Here is a 24,248-nt window from a genome sequence, read left to right as displayed (position 1 = left end):
ATCACGGCGCGTGAACAGGAATGTGTGGGCCGATCCCGGAGATAGTGCAATACCGGGCCAACTCGCAGTGGAGGTGAAGCAGGCTTCCAGCCCACTCCGCCAACTTCCAAAAATAAGTTTAATATCTTGGGTCCAAACAGAACCACGTAAATTCGGCGTCGTAATATATATATATATATATATATATATATATATATATATATATATATATATATATATATATATATATATATATATATATATATATATATATATATATATATATATATTAGAAAGTGCATTTATTTATAGTGTAGGAAGTTGGCCTTCATATATACAGTCAAACCTCGATATAACGAACACGCATATAACGAATTATTGAATATATCGAACTCTTCCGTAATATTTTTGTGAAACACATGTATTCTTAACTTCCTATAGCGAACGCGGTTTGGCATAAAACGGATATAACGAACTTCGCGACGCCAAGCCCTACCTCACATTAATAGCATTCGGCAGGCTTCGTTGCACTGCAAGTGTGTTGTGCGGCGCAGCAAACGTTCAGGACTACCTCGCAGGCGCTGACAGCGCCGCAGATGCCACGTCGTCATCGAGAGTTGACAGCCAAAGAAATCGTCCGCATCTCACAACCGCTGACAGCGCCGCTTCAGCAGCGGCGGCAGCGGCGTGATCGAATGTTGCTTTTGCGTTTTAGTGTTAGCATTGGCGTGGCCGTAGTAGCGTTGTGTGGAGGCTCTTTCGGTGGTCGTGTCGAGTGCGGTGCGCGGGTGTGCGTAGTGCTGTGATGGCGATGAATGTGAAAAAAAGAGTGGCACTGACGTTAAAAACCAAGCTGATGAGAGAACATTCCGACTTCACAAAAACAACGAACATTCCGACTTCACAAGAAGCACTTGCTGCGTTGGACTTACTGCCGACAGGGCGTGATACGGAATGCGATCAACACCAAGAAGCAGGCCGCGATAACGCAGTTCTTTGTGCGTAAATAAATGAACGTGACCCAAGTAAGCATCGTTCGAGTTGATGTGCCTTCTCTGATTGAATTTTGCCCCTCTTGCATGTATTTTTTTACGAAATTTTATATTACGAATTATGGATATAGCGAACTAATTTCCGACTTTTTAACTGTTCGTTATAACGAGGTTTCACTGTATATATATATTAGAAAGTGCATTTATAGTGTAGGAAGTTGGCCTTCATGCGCTTGTTTTAAATCCTGTTTGACGAATAGTGAGAGGGGGAAAGTGAGTGGCGACGGCACCTGTGCATGTTGCCTGGGCTTCTGTGCTTATAATGCCACGCGTTTCGGAGGTGCCGGCGCGGCAGCAACAGCGGTTGCGGCATATATGTATGGGAACCGCAGTGACCGTGGTGGCGCTTGTGTCGGCGTAGTGTGGCGCTGCACTAAAGAAATGAATGATTTCATAATGTATATGCAGCCCGTGTATGCAGCCTAACAGCTTTGCCAGTAATCCGTAGCCATATGAATATTGTGGCCCCACAAATTTTTTTAAAACTCTGCGCTCACTAGTTTCCTGTCAAGAATGCTGGCTATGTCACGCTGATAACACTGATGCCGTTCGTGACCTAGAAAACAAAAGTAATGACTGGGTGCACAGCATTAAAGAAAGGAAGTGAGGTAGATGACGATTATCATTTTGTGGGACAAAGATATGCTCCAATGGGTGTAAACTGTATTTAGAGTGCAGTTTGGCTTCCATAATGAAAGGATGTAAAAGTCCTACTTGTGCCCTATGAAGGCGACTACAATAGAGAGTTTCAGGTCAAGGGAGGCAAGCCCCACCCAAACTTAGGGGGACGCAAATCGCCGGGTGTACAAAAGGACCCAAAGGGAGCACAATACCCTAATCTAAAGCTCTCTTACTGCAAAACCAGTTTACTGCAATCACGTGAGAGCGAACGTCATGCTGGATGTCCACAGTGCCACCATGCACACTTCCTCCACACCAGTGAGTTTCCTACAATAATTATTGTATGAAACTGTATGCTCAACACGTTGTTTGCACTTGTGCTAATTTGCGATTGGTGCTCAGGTCACCTCTCTGCAGTGGTCGGCACACTGTACTGTATATATATGTTGATCATCGACAAGCTCTATGTGTAAAAACGTATTGTTAGGGTAATTCCTTCAGAGAGAGGGGGAGGACACTGGGATACCCTTCCCTCACCATCAGGGGTCAGTGCCACATCACCCGACATCAACCTCCCTTGGACATTAGACATTGATGGGGCAGATACTTTTCAGTATAACTGCAGGAGCATAAAGAACAATTAATAAGATGCCTGACGTTCAAGCGCTTGCTTCCTCTCGTCTGCTCCGCTTCACCATCATACTATCTGGGGCGTGGCTCGATGCATCTGTGGCCAACAGCAAAGTATTGTTGTCACTCGAGGCGTACTTCGTGTCCCGTAAGGACAGATGTGGCAGAGGCGGTGGTGTCCTGATTGCAATTCCTTCTGCTTGCATGTCAACAGGCACCTTGATCTGGAGCACACCGACCTTCGTCGAGTTCTTCTTTCCACATGAAACAATCCTCGTAGGATGTGCCTATTGCTTGCCCACCTCAGGCGAAAAAGCATATTGTCTACGTACTCTATCAGACCTTGGAGCTAGCTAGAGCGAAAGCTTACATATACTACTATTCGAAGAATTTAACGCCCTCAGCAACTGTGACTCCCATGATGACCCTGTTGCTCGCGACAGTACCGGCGACATTCTACAATTTTCTCATTGACACTTTCCATCTACTTATAATATTTGAGAAGTTCATCAATTGATTAAGACTAATTATGTAATTAGCAGAATGCAAAAAATAATCCGAGTATCTCTAGGTGACGGCAAACAACATTATCTTGGTTGTGTGCAGCTACGTGGCATTTGCACATTTTTAAAGTATGGCTAAAGTTACATGGGACACCCTGTACATTTACCTTTAGACAAAGCCCACAAGCAGCAGCAAACTTGGAACAGCAGAGACTGACAAACAACAAATTATTTTCAGATGCACTTCAGCGAATTTGCTGCATTGATTTTGCCTGCTTTAGAAGCTTGTAAGCAAGGCATGGAGAAAGGAAAAAAAATATTTTTCCTTCCTTTTTTTTTTCATTCCGTCTGGCATCCTCTAACTACCAGAAGACTTCCAACAGAAAGCTTGAAGACTGACGAGCAAAACACATCAATCGTAATAGTGTAAGACGACTCAAAATTCGTAAACTTTATGAAAAATTTGGCAGGGTTGGCAGGTATGCGTATGTGATTAGACCATTTAAAAACAATGAAAACAACCTAACTGGGTATGTTTGAAACGGGAACCCCATGGCTGCTATATGGGTGGGCACCATGATCCAGAATGTTCCATGTAACACTCTAATACGAGTGTTACATGGAACACTCTGGATCATGATGTGGCCCTATCGGGACCCAACTTTTTGGTTGTGATTGGCTCCTTTACTCAAACTATTGCAGGGAGCCAATTGTGGTTGAGAATTTCGATTAGGCTCAATTGCAATCGAAAGTGGCCACGTGACACAACTACACAAAATGTGCCAACCTTACTCTCATATTTCACAAGATGGTTTCAATGTGCAAAATTAAAGGTAGCATCAAAAAATATAAAATCCCTTCTTTAGTAATTGAAGTTTTACCCAAAACGTACAGTGAAAATGAAATGAGCACCATTATGCAGAGCGCGCAGAAGAGTACTAGCCAATTCGATGACTTCAGATTCATGCCACCATGCTCTATAGTGTGCCTCGATGTGCATGCCCCCAACCTCCTGCACACCTTAAGCACAGAAACACAGTATGCGTTCAGTCAAGCTGAAATCCCATATGAAGTGGTTTTCATGGCTGTCACAGTCCCTGGCTGTGTATGATGCATTGTCAAAGTGTTTATCTTGGAGGGTTTTACTGACTTATGCATATGGTACCCTCGAGATCTCATTTTACTATGTTATTGATAATTTGAACTGCCACTTGGTGGATTAATTTGCCCACTTGCAGAGGCAAAAAGTGACAGCAGTCACTGAACAGTCAACAATAGTGTTCAAGCAAAGACCAATCTTGAGCAATGCATTCGTACACATTTGATCGGTTATATGATTGGGGTTGGTAGGTCATGCGAAGAGGATTCATGGCATTGTAGCTGCTTAGTGCAGTCATTGAGTTGGGGCTGTGGAGTCTCAGGTTTTTGTTGTTGCTTATTGTGACCAGAGGTGGGCAAATGCCCTCATTTTGTTTTCTTCCCCAAAACCCAAAACATGGCGTTTTGTTCTCACTCTCACTTTTACACGTTACATGTCTTACCTCACCCTCAGTGTATAATATTCATCGCCCCTCTCTTGCCCTCAGCAGGTAATTTTTCTTCCACCCTCGCTTAGTCACTCTCAGCTCGCAAGGATGTGTTGTTCGCCCTCACATGCAACATTCAATTTCCAACTTTTAAATAATAGTCTACTTGACCCATCACTGGAAACTTCTACTGTATTTTGCCAATAATACTTGTATAAATGGGGCAAGGAAGTGTGCAGACAAACAATCACAGAGTCCATGTTATAGCAAAATATCTTTATGTTCCACACACATAAAAACAGACAGAAATATGCTTACTTGTATGCTTTAACTACAGTAAGTGCCACTGAACAAACATCTACAATACTAAATAAACAATACAAAATGATCAATCTGCATTTTCCATACAATTTGAAAGCTGTGCTCGCTTCAAAACAATTTTGCTCTTGGCTTATTAATGGTCATAGTGCCAACAGGAGAATCTTGCAGATGTGCCTTTATGCGAGTTGTTATTGAAGGTCATGTGCATGGATTATTGTGCTTCATTTACATGGCACTGCTCACTTGCACTCATTTAGATTTTAACAGTACATCACATATAGCTCACACACTGCACGTTGGTACAGCATTCAGGTATGGACAAACAGATGACAAACTTTATTGACTTTACCTGTCAAAGCCACAACAACAAGAGATTGAAACAATTCGAATGACGTTATTTTAGGCTGGCGGAGGTATTGGAACAGCAACTTGAAAAGCACTGGCTTACTAATCTTTCCATACAGTACTTTGGGAGGTCTTCTTCCAAGGCCATGCAGTTTGAAACTTTCCTGCTTGCCAAACATTGAAGAACTTGGCATCTAATAAAGTGAAAACTTAGTGTCTGCCACACAGAAGGGCAGGGGCAGAAAAAGCGCACATGATGAAAAAGCTGCCTTGCCCGCCTCATTATCCCAATCTCCCTCGTTTTTGTGATGCACCGATAACATAACACATAGGCAGACGTTATGCGCTTCCTGGTCTTCCAGCCAACATATTGAGATGAAAGAAAACTAGATAATTACACTCGTATTCTTGACTGTGCAAGTGTAATGCAAATGATCTGCAAAAAAAGAGAAAAAGAAAAAAAAAGGACAACAACAACACAAAGCAGGCAAGAACACGTGGAGCATAATCTTCTATTGTCCACAATTTATTGACACAAAATTTAAGTGCAGCTTCCAGTTAGCTAACAGCTACAATACTCCCAACTTTCATGTTATTTAGCTTCTCTACATGGTGCGATGCATGTAGAAAAGAAAGTTATAAAAAAGCAGAATCAAGTTTATTTACATACCTGCCAACCTGTGAACTTCAAAATTTGTTAACATACTCATGGACATGGCAAGCAGAAAGCGGCGAGGGCGTGAAGAAAGGGAGCAGCACGCACTTTTGTTTACGTTTGCCTCAAGTGCAAACGTAACGGAATCAGGGTGTAGATGAGCCGTATGTAAAAATACTGAAAGACATCTATAGCGGCTTCACAGCCACCGTAGTCCTCCATAAAGAAAGCAACAAAATCCCAATAAAGAAAGGCGTCAGACAGGGAGATACAATCTCGCCAATGCTATTCACAGCGTGCTTACAGGAGGTATTCAGAGACCTGGAGTGGGAAGAATTGGGGACAAAAGTTGATGGAGAATACCTTAGCAACTTGCGATTTGCTGATGATATTGCCTTGCTTAGTAACTCAGGAGACCAATTGCAATGCATGCTCACTGACCTGGAGAGGCAAAGCAGAAGGGTGGGTCCGAAAATTAATCTGCAGAAAACTAAAGTAATGTTTAAAAGTCTCGGAAGAGAACAACAGTTTACAATAGGTAGCGAGGCACTGTAAGTGGTAAGGGAATACATCTACTTAGGGCAGGTAGTGACTACAGATCCGGATCATGAGACTGAAATGACCAGAAGAATAAGAATGGGCTGGGGTGCGTTTGGCACGCATTCTCAAATCATGAACAGCAGCTTGCCACTATCCCTCAAGAGAAATGTGTATAACAGCTGTGTCTTACCAGTACTCACGTATGGGGCAGAAACCTGGAGGCTTACGAAAAGGGTTCTGCTTAAATTGAGGACGACGCAACGAGCTATGGAAAGAAGAATGATGGGTGTAACGTTAAGGGATAAGAAAAGAGCAGATTGGGTGAGAGAACAAACACAGGTAAATGACATCTTAGTTGAAATCAAGAAAAAGAAATGGGCATGGGCAGGACATGCAATGAGGAGGGAAGATAACCGATGGTCATTAAGGGTTACGGAATGGATTCCAAGGGAAGGGAAGCGTAGCAGGGGGCGGCAGAAAGTTAGTTGGGCGCATGAGATTAAGAAGTTTGCAGGGACAACATGGCCACAATTAGTACATGACCGAGGTAGTTGGAGAAGTATGGGAGAGGCCTTTGCCCTGCAGTGGGCGTAACCAGGCTGAGGATGATGATGAAGTGCACACATGTTGTGGGACACATGTGCACTTACGATACTTACGTTTAGACACAGCACACAAGGAGCAGCAAGCTAGGCACAGCTGAGACATACAAGCAATACAGTGCTTTTAAATATCAGTGACCTGTTCAGTGACTTTTCTTTTGCCAATTTAGCCTTCTTCAGGAAGTTGTCTGAATAAAACTTGCTCAAAACCAGTAGCCCTCTGTTCAGCATTTTTAACTGCCACAAAAGGGTAGTGCAGGTACCATCGTGAATTTTTTCTTGTAGGCATTTTTTTCCTTCAATCTTGCTATGCCCCCTCCTTCAACACTTTTAAAACATTTTCATGAACAGAATCAATCTTTGTAAAACTTGCCACAACATTTATAAAGAATTGTAAATGAACCCAAATTCACAAACTTTACCGCAAATATGGGAACGTTGACAGATATATATATATATATATGCATATGATGAATGCATGACAGTGGGATGCATAAATTCAATAACTACAATTTACATACTGAGTGACATCATAATTTACTTGGGTGACGACAAAAAAAAAAAAAAAAACAAGCAGCAAGTGTATAAATCAGCGGCAACAGGCCGATTTATCACACAACACCAGTGTTGGTGTGGAGATATGATTGCCGTGTCGTTGCAGTGTTACAACAAATACTGGCTGTCTTCCGACAATTAGGATCTGCTGACACTGCTGTCAGTGGACAGTCTGCATGAAGGCGGTTGCCATCAGTGCGTTGTCACAGGAGCAAGAACACAACAGAGACCACTGTTGCCAGAAGTGGGTGGGTTGCGATCCTAATGTTAACATGCCTTCACTATCAAATGCAAGGTTAAAATTTAAATTTAATTCTGGGGTTTTATATGCCAAAACCAAGCTATGATTACGAGGCATGCCATAGTAGGGGACGACCAAGGGTTATTTAATGAGCACCCAATGTATGGTACGCAGCCATTTTAGCATTTTGGCCCGATTGAAATGCAGCCGCTGTGGTCAGGATTAAATCTTGTGCCCTTGGGCTTAGCAGCGTAATGTCAAAGGCATTATTCCACCACGGCGGGTCCGATCAAATGCAAAGTGAACTTGGTGTAGCGCTGATGGACATGACCACAAGTGAGCCCCTTCCTGTGTCTGTGTCTGTCAGAACTAAAACAAGTTCACAATGAATAACCAACTCACCCAAGTAACCACTTTGATCAAATGCAGAGAGCTCGCCGTTCCTATAGCGGCTTGAATCACGACCTGCTTTAACCTCACTTCAATGGAATTGCCCTTCCTTGCCCTCACCTCATGACGTCCACGTTCCCTCACCCTCGGCCACAAAATTACCAACTAAGATCCTCACCCTTGCCTCACTCTGTCAGGGTGAGGATGTTCGTGTGAACGTGCACCGGCACGAGGGTGTCCATGTCTGATTGTGACATGGCAAAAACATGATGCTCACTGGGTGTACTTCTTCAGTTATCACATACAAGCAATGCTTCGGGCAGAATCAAAAACAGAAATCTTACGAGACTAACGTGGTGGCAGAGGACAATACCGCTGTACCCATACTCTGCGATCAGGTAGCGTGATGGACTGATTTTGTATGCCATGCCTATACCAAAGCACAGTGCGATGATGGGAGGAATAACATGGGCACTGCTCCGCGTTGGCACCGAAATGGAACCATGAGCACAGCAGGTATGATAAAAAGGAGAGTAAGGCCATGCAGCTGTGGCAGGGGCAGTGCTTGATTGCTAATGACTCGGCTCCTTGAGGTGCATTAAAAAAACTTTTGTTTGATAGGATTCATAAGGTGACATCCTTTAATATGAGACATTCTACAAATTTCTTAACGTGTTGCAGGGCCCCTATAGCTGTTCTGTGGGACCCTTCATTATTATCTATGCTGAAGTGGTAAGCAAAACATCCACCAGCCCAGTGCCACCACTCCAGAGTGATAACAGCTTTGAAACAAAACAGTTCCTGCTACCCGAGGATGTTTAATCTGTTTGTGATCAAAGCTGGCACTGTGATACAGTGTGTGTGCTGAAAGGAAGAAACATTTACTCATTTTTTGGCTTCACAAGGTTCTCCATGGCACAAGCCAACAATCATGAAATTAACATGCATCTATTCGCTGTAGCCTTGTTCCTGTAGCCATAGTTCCTGAAAGTAAATTACTCTCACAGCAGTGAAAAGGTGTCGGCGTCTTTCACGAATGCCTTATGTAAGTACGATGCCTAAAATGTCTAACAGGTTGTACCATATCGTGACGATTATTACACCAAGAGGCTATTAATAAAAAACAAAATATACACTAAAAGTTCAGTGATGAAGCGCTTTAACAGTTGCAGAATGGCAATAAATACATTTACACAACCTGCATATAAGCTCAAAAGTGGGCCCCGCTATGGCCAGCATGTGTAAGCAATGGAAAAACCTTGCTTCTTGTAGCCCTTTTTTGCCATATTTACTAATGAACAAACTATTCATGATGAAAGCCAAGACTTGTGAGCACAAGGCAGGTGGCAAGGTTCGTAAGGCACCACCATGTACACAGCAGTACCAATAGGTATGGCAGTATGTGCACAATATTGACAAGCATTTATAGAGTTTTATAGCTTAAGAGGAAGCTTTAGCTAGGGGGCTCCTATCTAAATGCATGTAAAAGGAGAATTCTTTTTTCTCAGCAACCATGCACCAGATTTGACGAGGTTTGTTGCATTTGAAAGAAGAACTTAAAATGTTGTGACTGTTGGTTTCGAATTTTAGATTTAGGTGGTCAATTTTTTATTAAAGATTAGCAAAAATTAGGTTTTAGAAAACGAAACTATCAAGTTTACAACTCTGTAACTCAGCAATGAAAAATGGTACCACAATTCTGTGAATTGCATCTGATAGTACATCTAAAGAGGACAAAATTCATACGTTACACATGAATCTAAAAAGATTTTGTCAAATGGAAATATAGCTTTTGCAGAACCCTTGTACACAATGTAACAAATTCACTTAACATAAATATTGACATATCAAATTTGCCTGCTTTGAATGATCTAATGGATGCCGTTTACAGAACAGTGATATCGGTTTTTGATGCAGAGTTATTAATTTATAAACTTCGTGCTTCTATTTTTTTTCTAACTTTTATAATTTTTGAAAATCCTTGTAACAAAATTCAGGCCCTACATCGAAATTCTCCTTCTAGCAGTCACTAGAATTTAACTTTCTCTCTCAAATACAACAAATTTCATTAAAATTGGTCCAGGGGTTATCTTAGAAAAACATTCTTTCGTTTTACACGCATTTGAATAGGCCGCATCGGAGTTAGGCCCGAGCTAACGCTTCCTCTTAATGACAGCATCAAGGGCACAAACACATGCACAAGCGAACTATGGCGTTTGCAAAAACGTGAAAGCCGATAAAGTGAAAGGCAGTACTTTATAGCTTCAAGCCACATCACTGTGTATACTGCAGCAACAAGTGTTTGAAGCTTTATTACTGAAGAAATTTGCAGTACAAAACAAATTAAAGGCATTCCCAGAGACACTCAATCTGACACCACAGCTTATGCTGCTTATTGCAACAGCAGTCGAGCATGGGCAAACCAAACTCAATCTTACAGGCAATAAAGACAAAAATGAAAGCATAACATTGCAGACATAGCACATCCACTGTCTAGGAAATTGCTAACTAAAGTGTAGTTGCATTTATGCATCAAGAAGAAATCAAGGAAGCACATGTACTAAAGAAAAACACATGTATGGTTTTACATCAAGTACAATAAAAGCCCTTTAATTAGGATTTTATAGCAGTGAAAAAAAAAAGCGTCAGAATGTCAAATTATTAAAAAATCATCATAACAAAAACCAATAAAATAAAAAGAAAACCAAAGCATCCTGTTATGCTTGTTCATGCTTTGCTTGAAATCTGTGGAAAAAAAAATTTTGTCAACTTGTCCAAATGATGTAGCGGGACCTTTTCAGAGAATTCCCATGGAACACTGCCAAACACCGTCTGACAGCAGTCATGACAATGTGCCATGTGCACCTTCATTTGAGCGTTGCTTCACACAACCCCTCACCACATCTCCCAATTACTTCATCATGAATGTGCTGGCCGCAAGGACAGACAACATGAAGTTAATAGGTTTGGTATTAATGGCAATGTAATCATCACATTGAACGGTAGCGTGCAGCCCTTACTTGAAGCATCCATAATGCTTTTTATCGGAATTTTCTGCCATGTCTGTGTTTCACATTATGGGAATGAAAGAACTGTTTGTCAAACCTGTCTTTGTGTGCAAGACCTGCAAGCATGCGAGGCAAAATGCAAATGGAGGAGCTGGGTATAGTGTCCGTGGTTCTTCTCAGAGTGACGAGCTCGTCAATGCATATTCTGCTGCTTCAGGCTTCAATTTGGCAGCATCTGATTCAGACTGTGTGCTGGCGCCATTTTCGCTTAGTCTGTTCACCATCACTGCTACTTCATCTTAATGCTTTGTGCAGGCTGCATTTCCATTTTTCATTTATTGACTGACTTGCAAATGAACATGTCCGAAACTCTGGACTAACAAGTTTTCTGTGCCACAGAATAAGGCCAAAACTAAAAAGTGTGCCCGAATGATCCAATTTTCCAAATTGATGGTAGTATAATTACAAAATACATGATACTCAATATTATTGATGGTGCAAAAGTAATATAATAGCATGTCAAGGCGAAGGTTTCAGCTGCTTACAATATTTGTCTGTCACTATCTAAATTGTCTCTAACCCTGTAAAAATTCGCAGTATATCATGCAGGCTGCACCATATTCTAAGTTTAGATGAATACATTTTCAACAGTGGTGAAAGTCAGAGTGGCAAAGCGTGCCAACCCATTCCACCCACATTTCTGCTATTGTTTCCTAGTAAACTTACTAGATTTCAGAATTATTTGGGACAAGAATGAGGTAAGCCATGGATGGAGTACTGTGCATTTCATGGCTCAAGAGCAAAATGATACAAAATATGTGGTTTTATGAAGTCTTGTGCTTATGAAATCTTGGAAATATCGCACCAGCCTGTTGCAGCTCCTGTCTTAATGACCCTTTGTTTCCACAATGTACTTGTTGACTTGCTTTTCTAGGAAGGTCAGTGGGCCAGGATTGTCAAGGACGACCTTGTGGAATGCACGGACATCAAATTTTGCACCTAGGAACAGAGTGATAAATAAATATGGGCAGTCAGTACTTGAAATTCAATAGATAATGCACAACCTTAACAACCTAAGGTCTCAAGGATTAAAAACAAACCAAAGCTTAACAAAATAAAATTACGAACGTAATATACTGCTCAAACTTTGCTCCACTGCAATGTTCATGAACAGCCAAAGCGAAAACCAGAGTCACTGCTAGTAACTTTGTGCTGGGAGCGATTATTCTGACAAAGCCAGACATTTTGGAATTTAAACCACATAGTCACACACATATTAAAGCTTTGAGCAGTGAACCAACAAATCCTTCCATCACAACACAGGCAGCAAAATGCTTCTGGCAAGGCTGTAATTATTACGGGCCATGTTCCTATCTCTTTTCAAGACTCCATACAGATATTTTTTACAGGGACTTCCAAAGCCCTCACAAAGCTCTGGCCAACAGCCAAACCAGGACTGAAACAATCAAGGTCTCACTGTCATTTGTTCACAATACATATATAATTTTCATGGAAGGGGGAAGCATACAGCAGGGCATAATTAAAGGGCTTGAAACACCTTTTCTTGAAACTGAGCAACATGCCGGAATAAGTGCAACACTTTTCAAGGAATAGATGATTTAAGGAATGCTTGAGAAGCATCTATTACGAACAGAGATATAATGAGTGCAGCATTTACTTTTTACATTCACCCACAACTCATTGGCTTCTCTTAGCTGGGGCGGCACCTATAGCAATGCCCTGCCTGTCGCTCTATATGTTCTCCTTTCCATGGTGAGCTTACGATAACACTTTGAGGCTGCCATCTCACAAAGGCGCCTGATGGCAAAAAAGGGAGCAGTGGTAGAACAGGTGGGAGCATTAGCCCCAATTGCTGCTTCCTTGTTTCCTATGAAACCTGGAAGGGTATGCATGCATGTGTCACATGACTGGCCACTATGGGCATTTTCACTTTATGTATATTTATCATCGCTGACATTGCTTAAAGTAGACAAAAAAGCAAGTTTTTGGAAAGCTGTAGGGGAGAGCAAGCAATCTATTATGCAAGATTGTAGGTTCTATGCTGTGGAATAATATCTGGCTCGCACGTACATGGCAGCAATGTCTACAGATTTTGAAGGTTTTCTTAATGTGTTGAAATAGTGCTTCAGTGCCTCTTTAAAGGGACCCTGAAACGCTTTTGACGATTTTCTACAAACGTACTGAGTCGTTAGAGTAGGTCCTTCTGATCATTAATTGACACATCTAAGTGCTCTGCGTAAAGCGTGTAATTTATTATAAGGTTTTAAAAATGCACATCACTGCCGATCGCAGCACACTGCTCGGCGGAATTTTAAGCCGCCCCACCCATATGACCGAAATCACCCATATGACGGATATGACGTCAGTGGGGCGAGCTATCCGATTGGCTGACCAGGGCACGTGATCGGTAATTTTTCCAACTTTATGGTAAACAAATGATCTTCTTAATAGTTGGAATGTTAGTTAATTTGTTTTTATAAAGAGAAAGTAGCAGAAACAGAATGCACAAGAACAATTTTTCAGTACACTTAAGCACTTCCGGCACACAGCAAGTGTCGTCTGCTTGTGTTACAACGTACTCAATTTTGACGAGAGCTCCACGGTCAGAGTTGGTCTCGGTCTTTTCGCGAGCACTATGATTCGACTTTGTTGCCTTGTGGACTGCAAACGTAGCGACTGGCAATATGTCAAGCTGCGACATCGTGTCCCTCTGCAGGGCAGGGCACAAGCGAACTGGCTGCTGCGCATTGGGCTGCCGCTATCCTATCGGCGGCAGGATTTGCGCGTTTGTGGCCGTCACTTTACACCGGAAGATTACTAACGCACTAGCGTTTCGCGAGTCCCGTATAAGGGCAAACGTAAGCGCAAGGGGACAGGGTCTGGCCGCTTGACTGTGGCGTAATGGGATGAGCCGAGATGAGCAGAAGGGCAAATGTGAATGGTCTGCACGGTGCAGCCACCTGGTGGCATAGAGCTCAACCATACACAGTAGCAGCAACGAAGCGTATTCTTCTTTGCTGCTGGTGCGTATTTTTCGCAGGAGTGTAATCATCAACACGTTGTTTTTATAAATGTTTAAAATGTTTTACACTTGGTTAGAGCAATATTAGCGCTTTGTTTGGCTGGTTAAGCGCTGCGCCAACAAGTGTCTGGACCCTGCAGACCGATCAGGCCGCTCACGTATGTCTACGCCAAAGTTCCTTCATCAGCTTGAGTTTATGCCTCCAGTCATTTGCCGATATGACCAGCTTGCCTGTGGCTAACGGAATACCAAACACGTTTGGCACTACGACAGAATGCTCGCAACGCACGCTGCTTCGATAGCTCTCGCTTGGGGTCGACAGCCAAGCGGCTAGCGGAGAGGTTTCGCGCGGGCGGGGGCGGGCTCCAAAACAACCGGAAGTGGACGATATGATGTCGCGTCGTGACGCAGGACCAGTGAAGGCGGAGATTAGCCCCACTCGCTCGGCGAATGAGTTGAGGAGGAAAAGCATGGCTGGGGAGGAGGGTAACTTCTAATCGCTTGTAGCTCCATTAATACGTAACGCTTCACTTAAATTGTGGTGCGAATGTTCTACTTAAGCTGTACCCTACGCGTCTACAAAATCTGTCCGAACCATTTCAGGGGCCCTTTCAAAAAGCAGCTGTCCTTACATGAGAATCTCAGGTTGAAGGTGGCTGATAAAAAAGCAATGGCAACACGCTCACCTAGTGAATCCTGTGCTTTCTGGCGCAACTGTTTGATCTTCAGCTCACCAACTTTGTAAGCACATGCCTGTAAAAAAAGTTATGACATCATTCATAAGCGGAAAAGAAAAAAAAAAAACGAAATGGAAGCAAAAGCACAGAATAGAGAACCTACTCTCAACTGAAGTTCAATAAAAAAATAATTATATGCACACACACACACACACTCCACAATGCTGCTTGGTAATTGCAAAAAAAAAAACAAGAAACAAAGCACAACACTAAAAACACATGGTACTGATATAATATATATGTAGTGTTGCCAGATGTGCAGTTCAACATGCATCATCACAATATGATGAAGTGCAGAGGTCATGAGCAATCAAAGTGTGCAATGCTGGCGGTCTACAAATTCAGTCCGGAGCTTCTGATGATATGTGAGGTCTTTTGCCTATTCTAAAGGCACATTTACACTACAGGCACTTTTGCGGGGGATATGGGTGGAGTTGAGTGACGTCAGCCGCTGCAAAAAATTCCCTGTAGATGTCCCCTGCTTACATGGGCGAGGCAACCGGGGAGGGACATCAGTGTGAGCAGACTACTCTGGTGGCTTCCGCTCTTGGCAACACGGTTCATTTTTTTCATATTCACATTGTTGTGCGCTTCAGATGTAGTGTCTCAAAGGCACGGAAATTGTTGGACTAGCGAAAAAAATAAAGTAGCATTGTCCTTAATTTGGCCATCACAGTGGCATACATGCAACGCACCTCGCAAATGTGACAGGGCCACCAGCTACAACAACAAAGTGATGGCGATACGGTTGCTGCTCTCTAGAGCAGCAACTTGGTCAAGGGTCCAAGACACCAGCATAAAATTCCACTGCTTGCCCTGCCAAGCGGAGATTGTATATTCCATTTAGACAGAAGGTCTTCTCTACTTGGGAATGCACGGTGGCAGCGCACCACCTATCAAAACCACAGCGTTGTTGTCACGTTATGCGTACTACCCATGCCAACAGCTGGGATTTGACCCTCATGTGAATACCCCTTAATAAGCAAACAAAACAAATTTGCTGCAAGCTGTTGGCCGCACACTGGCATGCCGTTTCTGATAAGCAGAGTGAAAAGTTCAGTGTGTGCACGTGTAATCTCCAACTCTGTGATGCGACTGACAATGCAATATGCTAACAGTTGGTAAGCTCACTGTCATACATGTTATGACTAACAAAGCTTGGACAAGTACTCTGAAAATTTTTTCGACATCTTGCTACTACAAATGGCATATTCAGTGATTCGAGACTTACTGTGTTTAGAATTGATTCAATCAATACTGGTCTGCTATTAGGCCTGGTGGCCATGCTGCACTAGGAATTGGAAAAAAATTACCTTTACACAAGAAATGCAGCTGGTTCTATAGTTTACTCCAGTGATGCTTGTAATGTGGTAAGCACATTTTAAAAACATGTTACATGGTGTCAGAATTTTTAGCCACCACAATACATTTTGCCCAGTAGTAACACATGGTGGCTAGTGCAACAAAGTTACGATAATTTAGTGAGTCCGAAAACTGGAGTCAGTAAATCGGCCAGCTACTGTACAAGACGAGGTTTCAGTTCACACACAGGTACATGGCCATCATTTAGCCACATAACAGTGTATAGAATTTATTTTGGCCCATGGAGCCACAATTCTGATTTGTTTGAACTTCAATTATTTTCAGACAACACATGAGGGACGGTGGGACAAAAATCTGCACTGAAGCAGTTTAACTAGCTTTAGTAATTCTTAGTACTTGCCTGTCCGGGCCAGGTGATGTAGCGGTCAATCTCGCTTTCCACTTCAGCTTGGCTAGATGAAGTGTGCTCTAGTAAATACTGTACTGCTTTCTCCCTGGACCAACTGGAAATTGCAAAGCAAGTCAATGAGACCCATTTGTGTGAGTGTTCTTTGTCATGTGATAGAATGGAGTACATTCTCTTGAATATTGAAAGATGAAATCACAATTAAATGACACATTTCTCAACAGTTTTCTTGCTGGTGGGGACGGTGGTCAGGCACGACATCGCATCCAAGATGTCGCACTCACGCCGGTTATTATTACCGGCTACGATAACGCTGATGGTATTGTCCATATGTCTTCGCCCGGATCAACAACTGCCTGCCAACCTGCTGCTGCCGCATGCCCATCCGCATCGACGATTGCTGACTCCAGCTCATCACCCGCCAGTTACAGATGAATCCAAGTGGTCCACCTGGCAACCTAGGATTACATCATGTGCGTTCACGGCGGCCGAGGCAGGATATAAAGGACAGCTGGCTGGCTCCCACTTCGGGCACGACATCGCATCCAAGATGTCGCACTCACGCTGGTTATTATTACAGGCTAGTTACCTGAAAGCTGCGCATTGTTTTAGAAGTAGTAATTACTCTTTGTTGGCGGTGTCCTGCCCACCACAGTCTATTGAAAAATTGAAGTTTTTGATGGCTCTGTTTACTTGCAAATTTTGTACCTTGTCTGCTATTTTACTATTGCTTTCGGGAGATATAGAATCTAATCCTAGCCCTACGACAAAAGGTGAAGCAGATTCACTTGCCCAGGCCACAGATACTATCCGCCGGCTTGAAGAGGGTCAAGCTTCCCTGATAGCTGATTTGAAGTCTGCCAGGGAGAAGCAAGTGGAAGCTGACAACAAAATTAAAACATTAAGTGACAAGGTTGTGTCTTTGGAACAAGCAATGGAGTTAAATTGCACATTTAAAGCTGGGACAGATTCCGACGCTGTACGCATGGTGTCTGAGCAGGTGGCGGTTATTAAGGCACGCTGTAACGACTCCGAGAATAGGCTGTGACGTTCGAATCTGCTTTTCTTCACTTTGGAAAATAATGCTAGAGAAGACTGGACAAAGTCGGAGCAAAAAATAATTGACTTCTGTGCGGATAAGCTTGGCATCAAAATAAGTGAACAACAATTTGAGCGGGTGCATCGGTTGGGAAGATATAGCGAGGACTAACGGAGACCATTCATAGCCAAGCTGACCGTCTTTAAGGACAAAGATCGCATTCTCTCTTCGGCACACAAACTGAAGGGAACGTTTTATTCCATTCGCGAAGATTTTTCACCGGAAACTCGACGTGCTAGACAAAAGTTCATTGAATTCGCGAAAACCCAGAATAAAGCTTTCAAGCTTTCAGTGGACAAGCTGCGTATTGATTCAAGAACTTTTATCTACGATGGTTCTGCAAGTGCAGTTGTCCCGCTGAATAGATAGCTACGGTTGGGAGCATGCACACAGAGTCACCAAGTACTAAAACTAACCCCTTCACCCTCGCTATCATTATCGTATACCAACATACGAAGCATATTATCAAAGCGCGATCTCATTTCTTCCTTCTTGGAAGACAGTAAATTGGACATTATCGCTTTCACAGAGACATGGCTGCATTCTGCAATAACGAATGATGAAATCTTTTATCTTCAAACATGTATGACATATACATAGGTGTGACCGCTCTATTAAAAGCGGAGGCGGTGTCTTGATTGGTGTAAAGAAAACCATTACGTCATTTTTGGTCAACACTAATTCTGATCTCGAGATTGTTTGGGTGGCCTGCAAGAGCTCATCTTCTAGGGTACTAATAGGTAATTGTTACCGTGCACCAGATTCTAACAATTCTTTCATCAATGCTCTGCGTGACACAATCAACAAAGCCATGGAACTCTTCCCGGTTGATTTAAATTATCTTCTTGATGATTTCAATTATCTACTAATCGATTGGACGAATTTATCATCTCTTGCCATATATCGTCTGAATTCATCAACTTGTCTTTAGACTTTAATCTCTTTCAAGCTGTCACGAAACCCACACGTGGTGCCAATGTTCTAGATCTCATTCTTAGTACAGCAGCTGAAACAATAGGTCACATAGAATATTTGTATGGTTTCAGCGACCACCATTTGCTCCAAATAACAATAAACACAACGCCACCGGTTGGGGGTAAAATGAGAAAACATGTTCGTGATTACAATAAAGGAAATTGTAAAACAATAATTTCAGAATTTGAAACTTTCTTCGAAAACAAAAGGTGGCCATCATTTTACGATGGATCCGTTGAAGAAAACTGGCTCATGTTTAAAAATACACTGTGCGCATTAGTTGACAAGTATGTTCCACTCGTTAATATAACTAACGATAAGTTGCACCCTTGGCTTAATAAAAAGCTTCAGCGCACGAGGAACAAGAAAAAACGCTTGTATAGTATCGCCAAGCGAGATCGCACATCAGCAGCATGGCAGAATTACAAAACGTACCTTAAATCGTACTGCTCAGATTTAGGTGAAGCTAAAGATAAATATTTTTCTAATGATCTTCCTGAGCTGCTTAAGAACAATCCTGCCAAGTTTTGGAAAATAATAAAGCCTAACAACGAATCAGATGAATTGTCATTACAAAACAGCAGCAGTATTCGTATTCCAGACAGCGAATGTTCGGAGGTCTTTAATTCATTCTTCAGTTCTGTATTTACACAGGAGAACACTTCAAATATACATTTTGTTTCAGGATTAAGCTACCAATACATGGAACTTATTGAAGTCACTTTGGAGGGCCCCTCTCTCATAAATACGCTTAAGATGTCTTCTTCATGTGGCATAGATGGTATAAACTCAAAGATTTTAAAGAATACAATAGAAATATCAAGCAAAATTCCTTTTTTGACATATTCAGACAGTCACTTGCGACTGGCCACCCTCCCGCAGATTGGAAGATGGCGAAAGTTATACCTGTATTTAAATATGGCAACAGGAACTCCTGTGAGAATTATCGTCCCATTTCATTGACATGCATTCCCAGCAAGTTGCTTGAACACATTATCGCTTCGCAGATTTACAGACATGTTGAGACTAACAAATTCCTTTTTCATAATCAGCATGGCAGTTTTACGTTTGTCGCACAATGCTTTCTGTACTTGCAATATCCTTTACAGCTTATTGTCGCATTACTACCGTTATGTCGCTATGTTTGCCGTTACGTAGGAATGTCGTGTCCGTAGCTCTTCTGTCATTTTTTCATTATTACTGCTTAACACTCTGATCTTGTTAATTACATGACTTCACTGAAAACAATCTGTGTGATTTATTCCTTGTTATTATATTATGTTTTCTTCTTTTCCCTAGTGAATCGCGAACTAAATAATTCTTTTTTTATCTCGCTTGCACTTGCGGTTGTAGTTAGTAAACAGATATGGTTTATAGATGTCTTGTATTCTATGTATTTTCTATGTACTTTCCCCCCTTACTCAGTGCCTCACTTTGAGGCCTGTAAGGTATATTTAAATAAATAAATAAATACTGTTTTCAATTATTTTTGTCAGCAAGAATTTCAGTGTAACACGACTGCTTCATGAGCGAGTAGTGCTAAATAAAGTGAAGTGTTGGTGGAAGAAAAAGTACTGCATTAATGTTTTTGTCATGAATGAACTGCTGCATAATGGTGATGAGGTTCCAAAATAAACTTTCTTTCCCTCAGTGTAGTACAGCCAATAAAGTTCAAGCTTGCCGTACAAGCTTGAAACATCCAAAAAAGCAACTAGACTTAAGGCAGTATTGTAAAATAGAAAAAAATAATGTGGACTGAGTATTCCAAAGCAACCTTGAAGAACATGCACCAGCACGAGGGACAGAATTTTAGGAAAGTGAAGAACCTATTAAAATGCCCTCGCACTTGGTTCTTAGCTACTCTTTAAAATTTACCTTATTATTCTTAGATCATATTGTTGTCGTAGGTTATCTATTTTTCTCATACCTTTATTACTATTATTTTGAATGCATCAACTGGGTTCTACTTTACTGTCATTTTCACAATCCCACAAAGTGTGGTGACCTTTCCCATTTTGCTCATTTAGAAGCAGCCCAGCTGAATGGACCTGCAAGGGGCAATGGATATTTTGAAGGCCTACTTTCCTACCTTCTAAAAAAAAAAAAAAAAGGAAGTGGCACTTGAATCTTTTACAATTTAAATGGAACATTTTACTAGTTGTGCACAATCAGTCACATGGAAGGTCTTGTGTAAACATTGAGAAAGTGCACCAAAATTAGCTTGCATATTGCAGCAACACGCACAAAAATTAGCTAGTGCCACTTTGCACCGTTTAAAAGTACAGGTGCCAAGGAAGGAAAGGCAGTTGGAAAGCGCTTACCCAAGTGCGTGCATCCCTGTGTCAACCACAAGGCGACAGGCACGAAGCATTTCTTGGGACAGGTGTCCAAACCTGTAAATTTATGGAGTGAGCAGAGCAGCAGTTTTTAGTGATCCTGTGACAGCGAAGGGCTATAAAAATTTGCATCAAAAGATTCCACTCACTTGTCATAGAGGGTTTTGTAAATGCCTAGCTCATAGCCAAGGTATTCACTGTACAAGCCCCAGCCCTGCAGGCCATAGAAAAGAGAGACTTTCATTTTTTTGCAGCACAGTGCTTTCTAATTTTGATTTCTGTGTTAGCTTGTCACCAAAATACTGGCCAGTAGCAATGGACTAGTTATGCATGCAGTGCTGGTTTTGTTGAAGCAAGAGCATATTTATTTGCAATTAAGTGATCAAGGTTATGTAATATACTTTTGACAAGTGAGTATAAGAAAACATTTTTAATAAAAAAGTTGTGAAGTACCATGAGGAACCCTCAAGGTTCCTCAAGGATGCAAAGGTTGTGGGATCGTTTCCCAGCTGTGGCAAGTTGTTTTTTTTCATCCACTTTCACTTCCTATAATTTATCGTTTCCTTATTTAATTTATTAAGCACCAGTAATTTCCCCTAACTTGTCGTTGGTGTCAGTGTTTGTTCGCTTCTTCTGATATGACTAGTAAAAATCAGGCCCCTCAGTTAACCCCCTTTCTTGAGGAACCCTCGAGATATAAACATAACATTATAGTCTTCTCTAAGCTTTGGATAAAACACGAAGGCGAGAAGCATGAAAGTTTAGCCACTCACATATACAGTAAAATAGCCAATACAGTGAGCATTATCAAGTATGGCTTTTATTTTAGCATTGAAGCAGTGCCATTAGTATATAAATTAGATGTTTACGCCTATACTTTGCCCTCTAAATCTGTCTTTTAAACGTCTTCACAGACCCCATGTTAATCTTTATGGACCTTTTGTGGCATGCATAATTATTTGTTGAGTTACTTTAGCATTTTCTGTAACCATGAGATGTGACAATCTACAAGTGAAGTTGTAGCCAACTGGTCGTCATTAATATTGCTCAAAATAAATTTATTTCCTTCTTAACAGGAAAGAAAGAAAGAAAAAGAAAGGAATTCTGTCCAGAATTCCTGCTGAAATGAAAAACATTTTTTTACTAGTATCTTCTGCACACAAGCACATTACCATCCCTACTATGCATCCATACAGTTTCACTTTCTCCAATGAACACAAGTAGGTTACACTAATTCATCAGACCTCTTGCCCTGTAGAATCTGCCATTCCTAGATGCAGGTGTAGAAAACAGTTATTAGCTGGCAACTCACTTTTACATTGTTTGACATAATAGTTCTGCGTAAGCCCACAAAGTGGAGAGAAGTAATTAATGAAGGGAAAATGAGACATCCACTCAATCATAGCAATTGCTACAAAGGAAACCCATACGGGTTCCTCGAAAGAAAAGCCTTGAAGTTATAGAAAAATTTGTCCTGGTCTGGGACTCAAACCTGGGAATGCCGCCTTTCCGGGGATGCCACTCTACCATCTAGCTAATCAGGCGGCTAGCACATGGCAGGGCAAAGTTGAACTCATCAAGAACTCGAAGCAAAGGCAAGAGTTTGACGTAATAGTTCTGCAGAAACCCGCAAGGTGGAGAGAAGTAATTAACAAAGGTAATTAATAAAGGTAATAAAGGAAATAAATAGAGGTAATAAAAGTAGAAGTAATGATGAATAAATAAATAAATTAACAATATTAATAAATATTAATAATAATAAATTAATAAATTAATTAATAATTCATTTATTATAATAATAAATAATAATAAATAACCCAATCGCAGCAATTGCCACAAAGGAAATCCATACAGGTAAAGAAAAGCATCGCAGTTGAAGAAAAATTTGTCCTGGTTCGGGACTCGAACCCGGGACCAATGATTTTCCGGGGCAGCAGCTCTACCATCTGAGCTAACCAGGTGGCTAGCAGATGGCAGGGCAAAGTTGAACTTAACAACTCGAACTAAAGGCAAGAGTTTTATGTAATAGTTCTGGGCAAACTTGCAAGGTGGAAAGAACTATTTCCGCAGAACTATTATGTCAACTCTTAATAGGTGCTAGTGAACACAACTACTAGTAACCAATTGCACTTTATAAGTTCTAATGCAAGCATTTAACATATGATACCAAATGAAGTTTTGAAAGGGCAAATAACAGAGGTTTGTAAATCTAAATTGGGTATCTGGAATACAGCAACATGAACAGACTCATGGTAAATCTGAGAAAGCAGAATCTGTAGGAGAAGGTAACCAGGGCAGTACTACCACGATTCTGGAACTCACCTCAACATAGGCAGTGTGGAGAGGGAAATGTACAGGCCCATCATTGTAGCGCCGGTCTTCAATCTGGCTTCGAAAGTATGGCATGCCAGGCAGCTCCATGGCATAAGAGCCCTGTGAGCAGATTCACAACCCATAACAATGTTGACTGCACAGTCAAGTGATACACACATTTGCAAGGCATGTGCATTTTAGGTGCCACCCTCTCTACAGTGCCAACAACCTTTTTTGTGTAAGCCATTATCCGTTAAGAACACAAATGATTAATCATTCTGTATTATGTACTATCAAAGGCCGATGAATCAATACCCGAAGCTACTAAACAAAGCTAACACTTTGAATGAAAAAAAAGAATGGCTGAGGCGCAGCACTTTGTGCTCGTCAGTCTTATTGAATGCATGCTCTTGACAGCCAAATGGCCACATGTGATAGTGGCAGCTGCTGCACATCCAACAGTAAAACACTGATTTTTGTTGGTACTATTCATGATCAAGGTTCGCAGGTAGGATCTATGCTGCCAATAAGAAATCACTTGATCCTTGCACATTACTTGCTCAGTAACACAGCAGAGATCACGAACATGCATGAATGAAAACTGCATGTGCACTGCTTGTAGAGCACTTTATTAATTGTAGATAAATTACATAAGGCCTGCCCTCGCTTCTCACCCATTCCACATCCTTCATAGATCCTGTAACACATATTACAGTTGGAAATTTCTTTTAGATAGCCAGAAAAAGTAAAGACAATGACACTACAGCTTTAAAAATGCTTTGAATTGGTCATAGCGGTGAGTCAATCTGACGTATCTGCATATGAGATGCTTACGTGCACTTCATTATTTAATAAACAGCCTAAGCAAATGACAGTTACAAATTTAGTAGATATACTTTAACTTACCTGCAAATGGTGACCAGGGTTACCTTCATGCAATGCCAATGCAGCCATGAGGTACTTCGGCCTAAATGAGGACAAGTTGAAATTGAAGCCATGTGCAGTGAGCACCTCTGGCCACACCAATATAAATGTGTGAAAATAATAT

The 24,248-nt window shown here is 41.5% G+C and overlaps 1 protein-coding gene and 1 pseudogene across 2 annotated transcripts in view; both read right to left on the bottom strand.

Annotated features, from left to right (window-relative positions):
- Positions 1-19: 19 nt before the first annotated feature.
- On the bottom strand, positions 20-191 carry LOC135912020 (U2 spliceosomal RNA; annotated as a pseudogene).
- A 10,064-nt stretch (positions 192-10,255) lies between these two features.
- Positions 10,256-24,248, bottom strand: part of LOC135912003 (uncharacterized) — an 81,430-nt gene continuing 67,437 nt past the window's right edge. For both annotated transcript variants that reach the window (XM_065444383.2, XM_065444384.1), the window contains exons 12-18: positions 24,107-24,167; positions 23,210-23,320; positions 21,037-21,101; positions 20,873-20,944; positions 16,472-16,574; positions 14,698-14,764; positions 10,256-11,967 (exon numbers count right to left, since the gene is read on the bottom strand). In XM_065444383.2, coding sequence (XP_065300455.1) covers positions 11,855-11,967; positions 14,698-14,764; positions 16,472-16,574; positions 20,873-20,944; positions 21,037-21,101; positions 23,210-23,320; positions 24,107-24,167 — 592 coding nt within the window. In that variant the 3' untranslated portion in view covers positions 10,256-11,854. The remainder of the gene's footprint in view (positions 11,968-14,697; positions 14,765-16,471; positions 16,575-20,872; positions 20,945-21,036; positions 21,102-23,209; positions 23,321-24,106; positions 24,168-24,248) is intronic.

Source organism: Dermacentor albipictus, chromosome 1, assembly GCF_038994185.2.
Source record: "Dermacentor albipictus isolate Rhodes 1998 colony chromosome 1, USDA_Dalb.pri_finalv2, whole genome shotgun sequence".
Lineage (NCBI taxonomy): Eukaryota > Metazoa > Arthropoda > Arachnida > Ixodida > Ixodidae > Dermacentor > Dermacentor albipictus.
The sequence above is the reverse complement of the archived record's forward strand: the minus strand, read 5'-3'. Positions and strand labels throughout refer to the sequence as shown.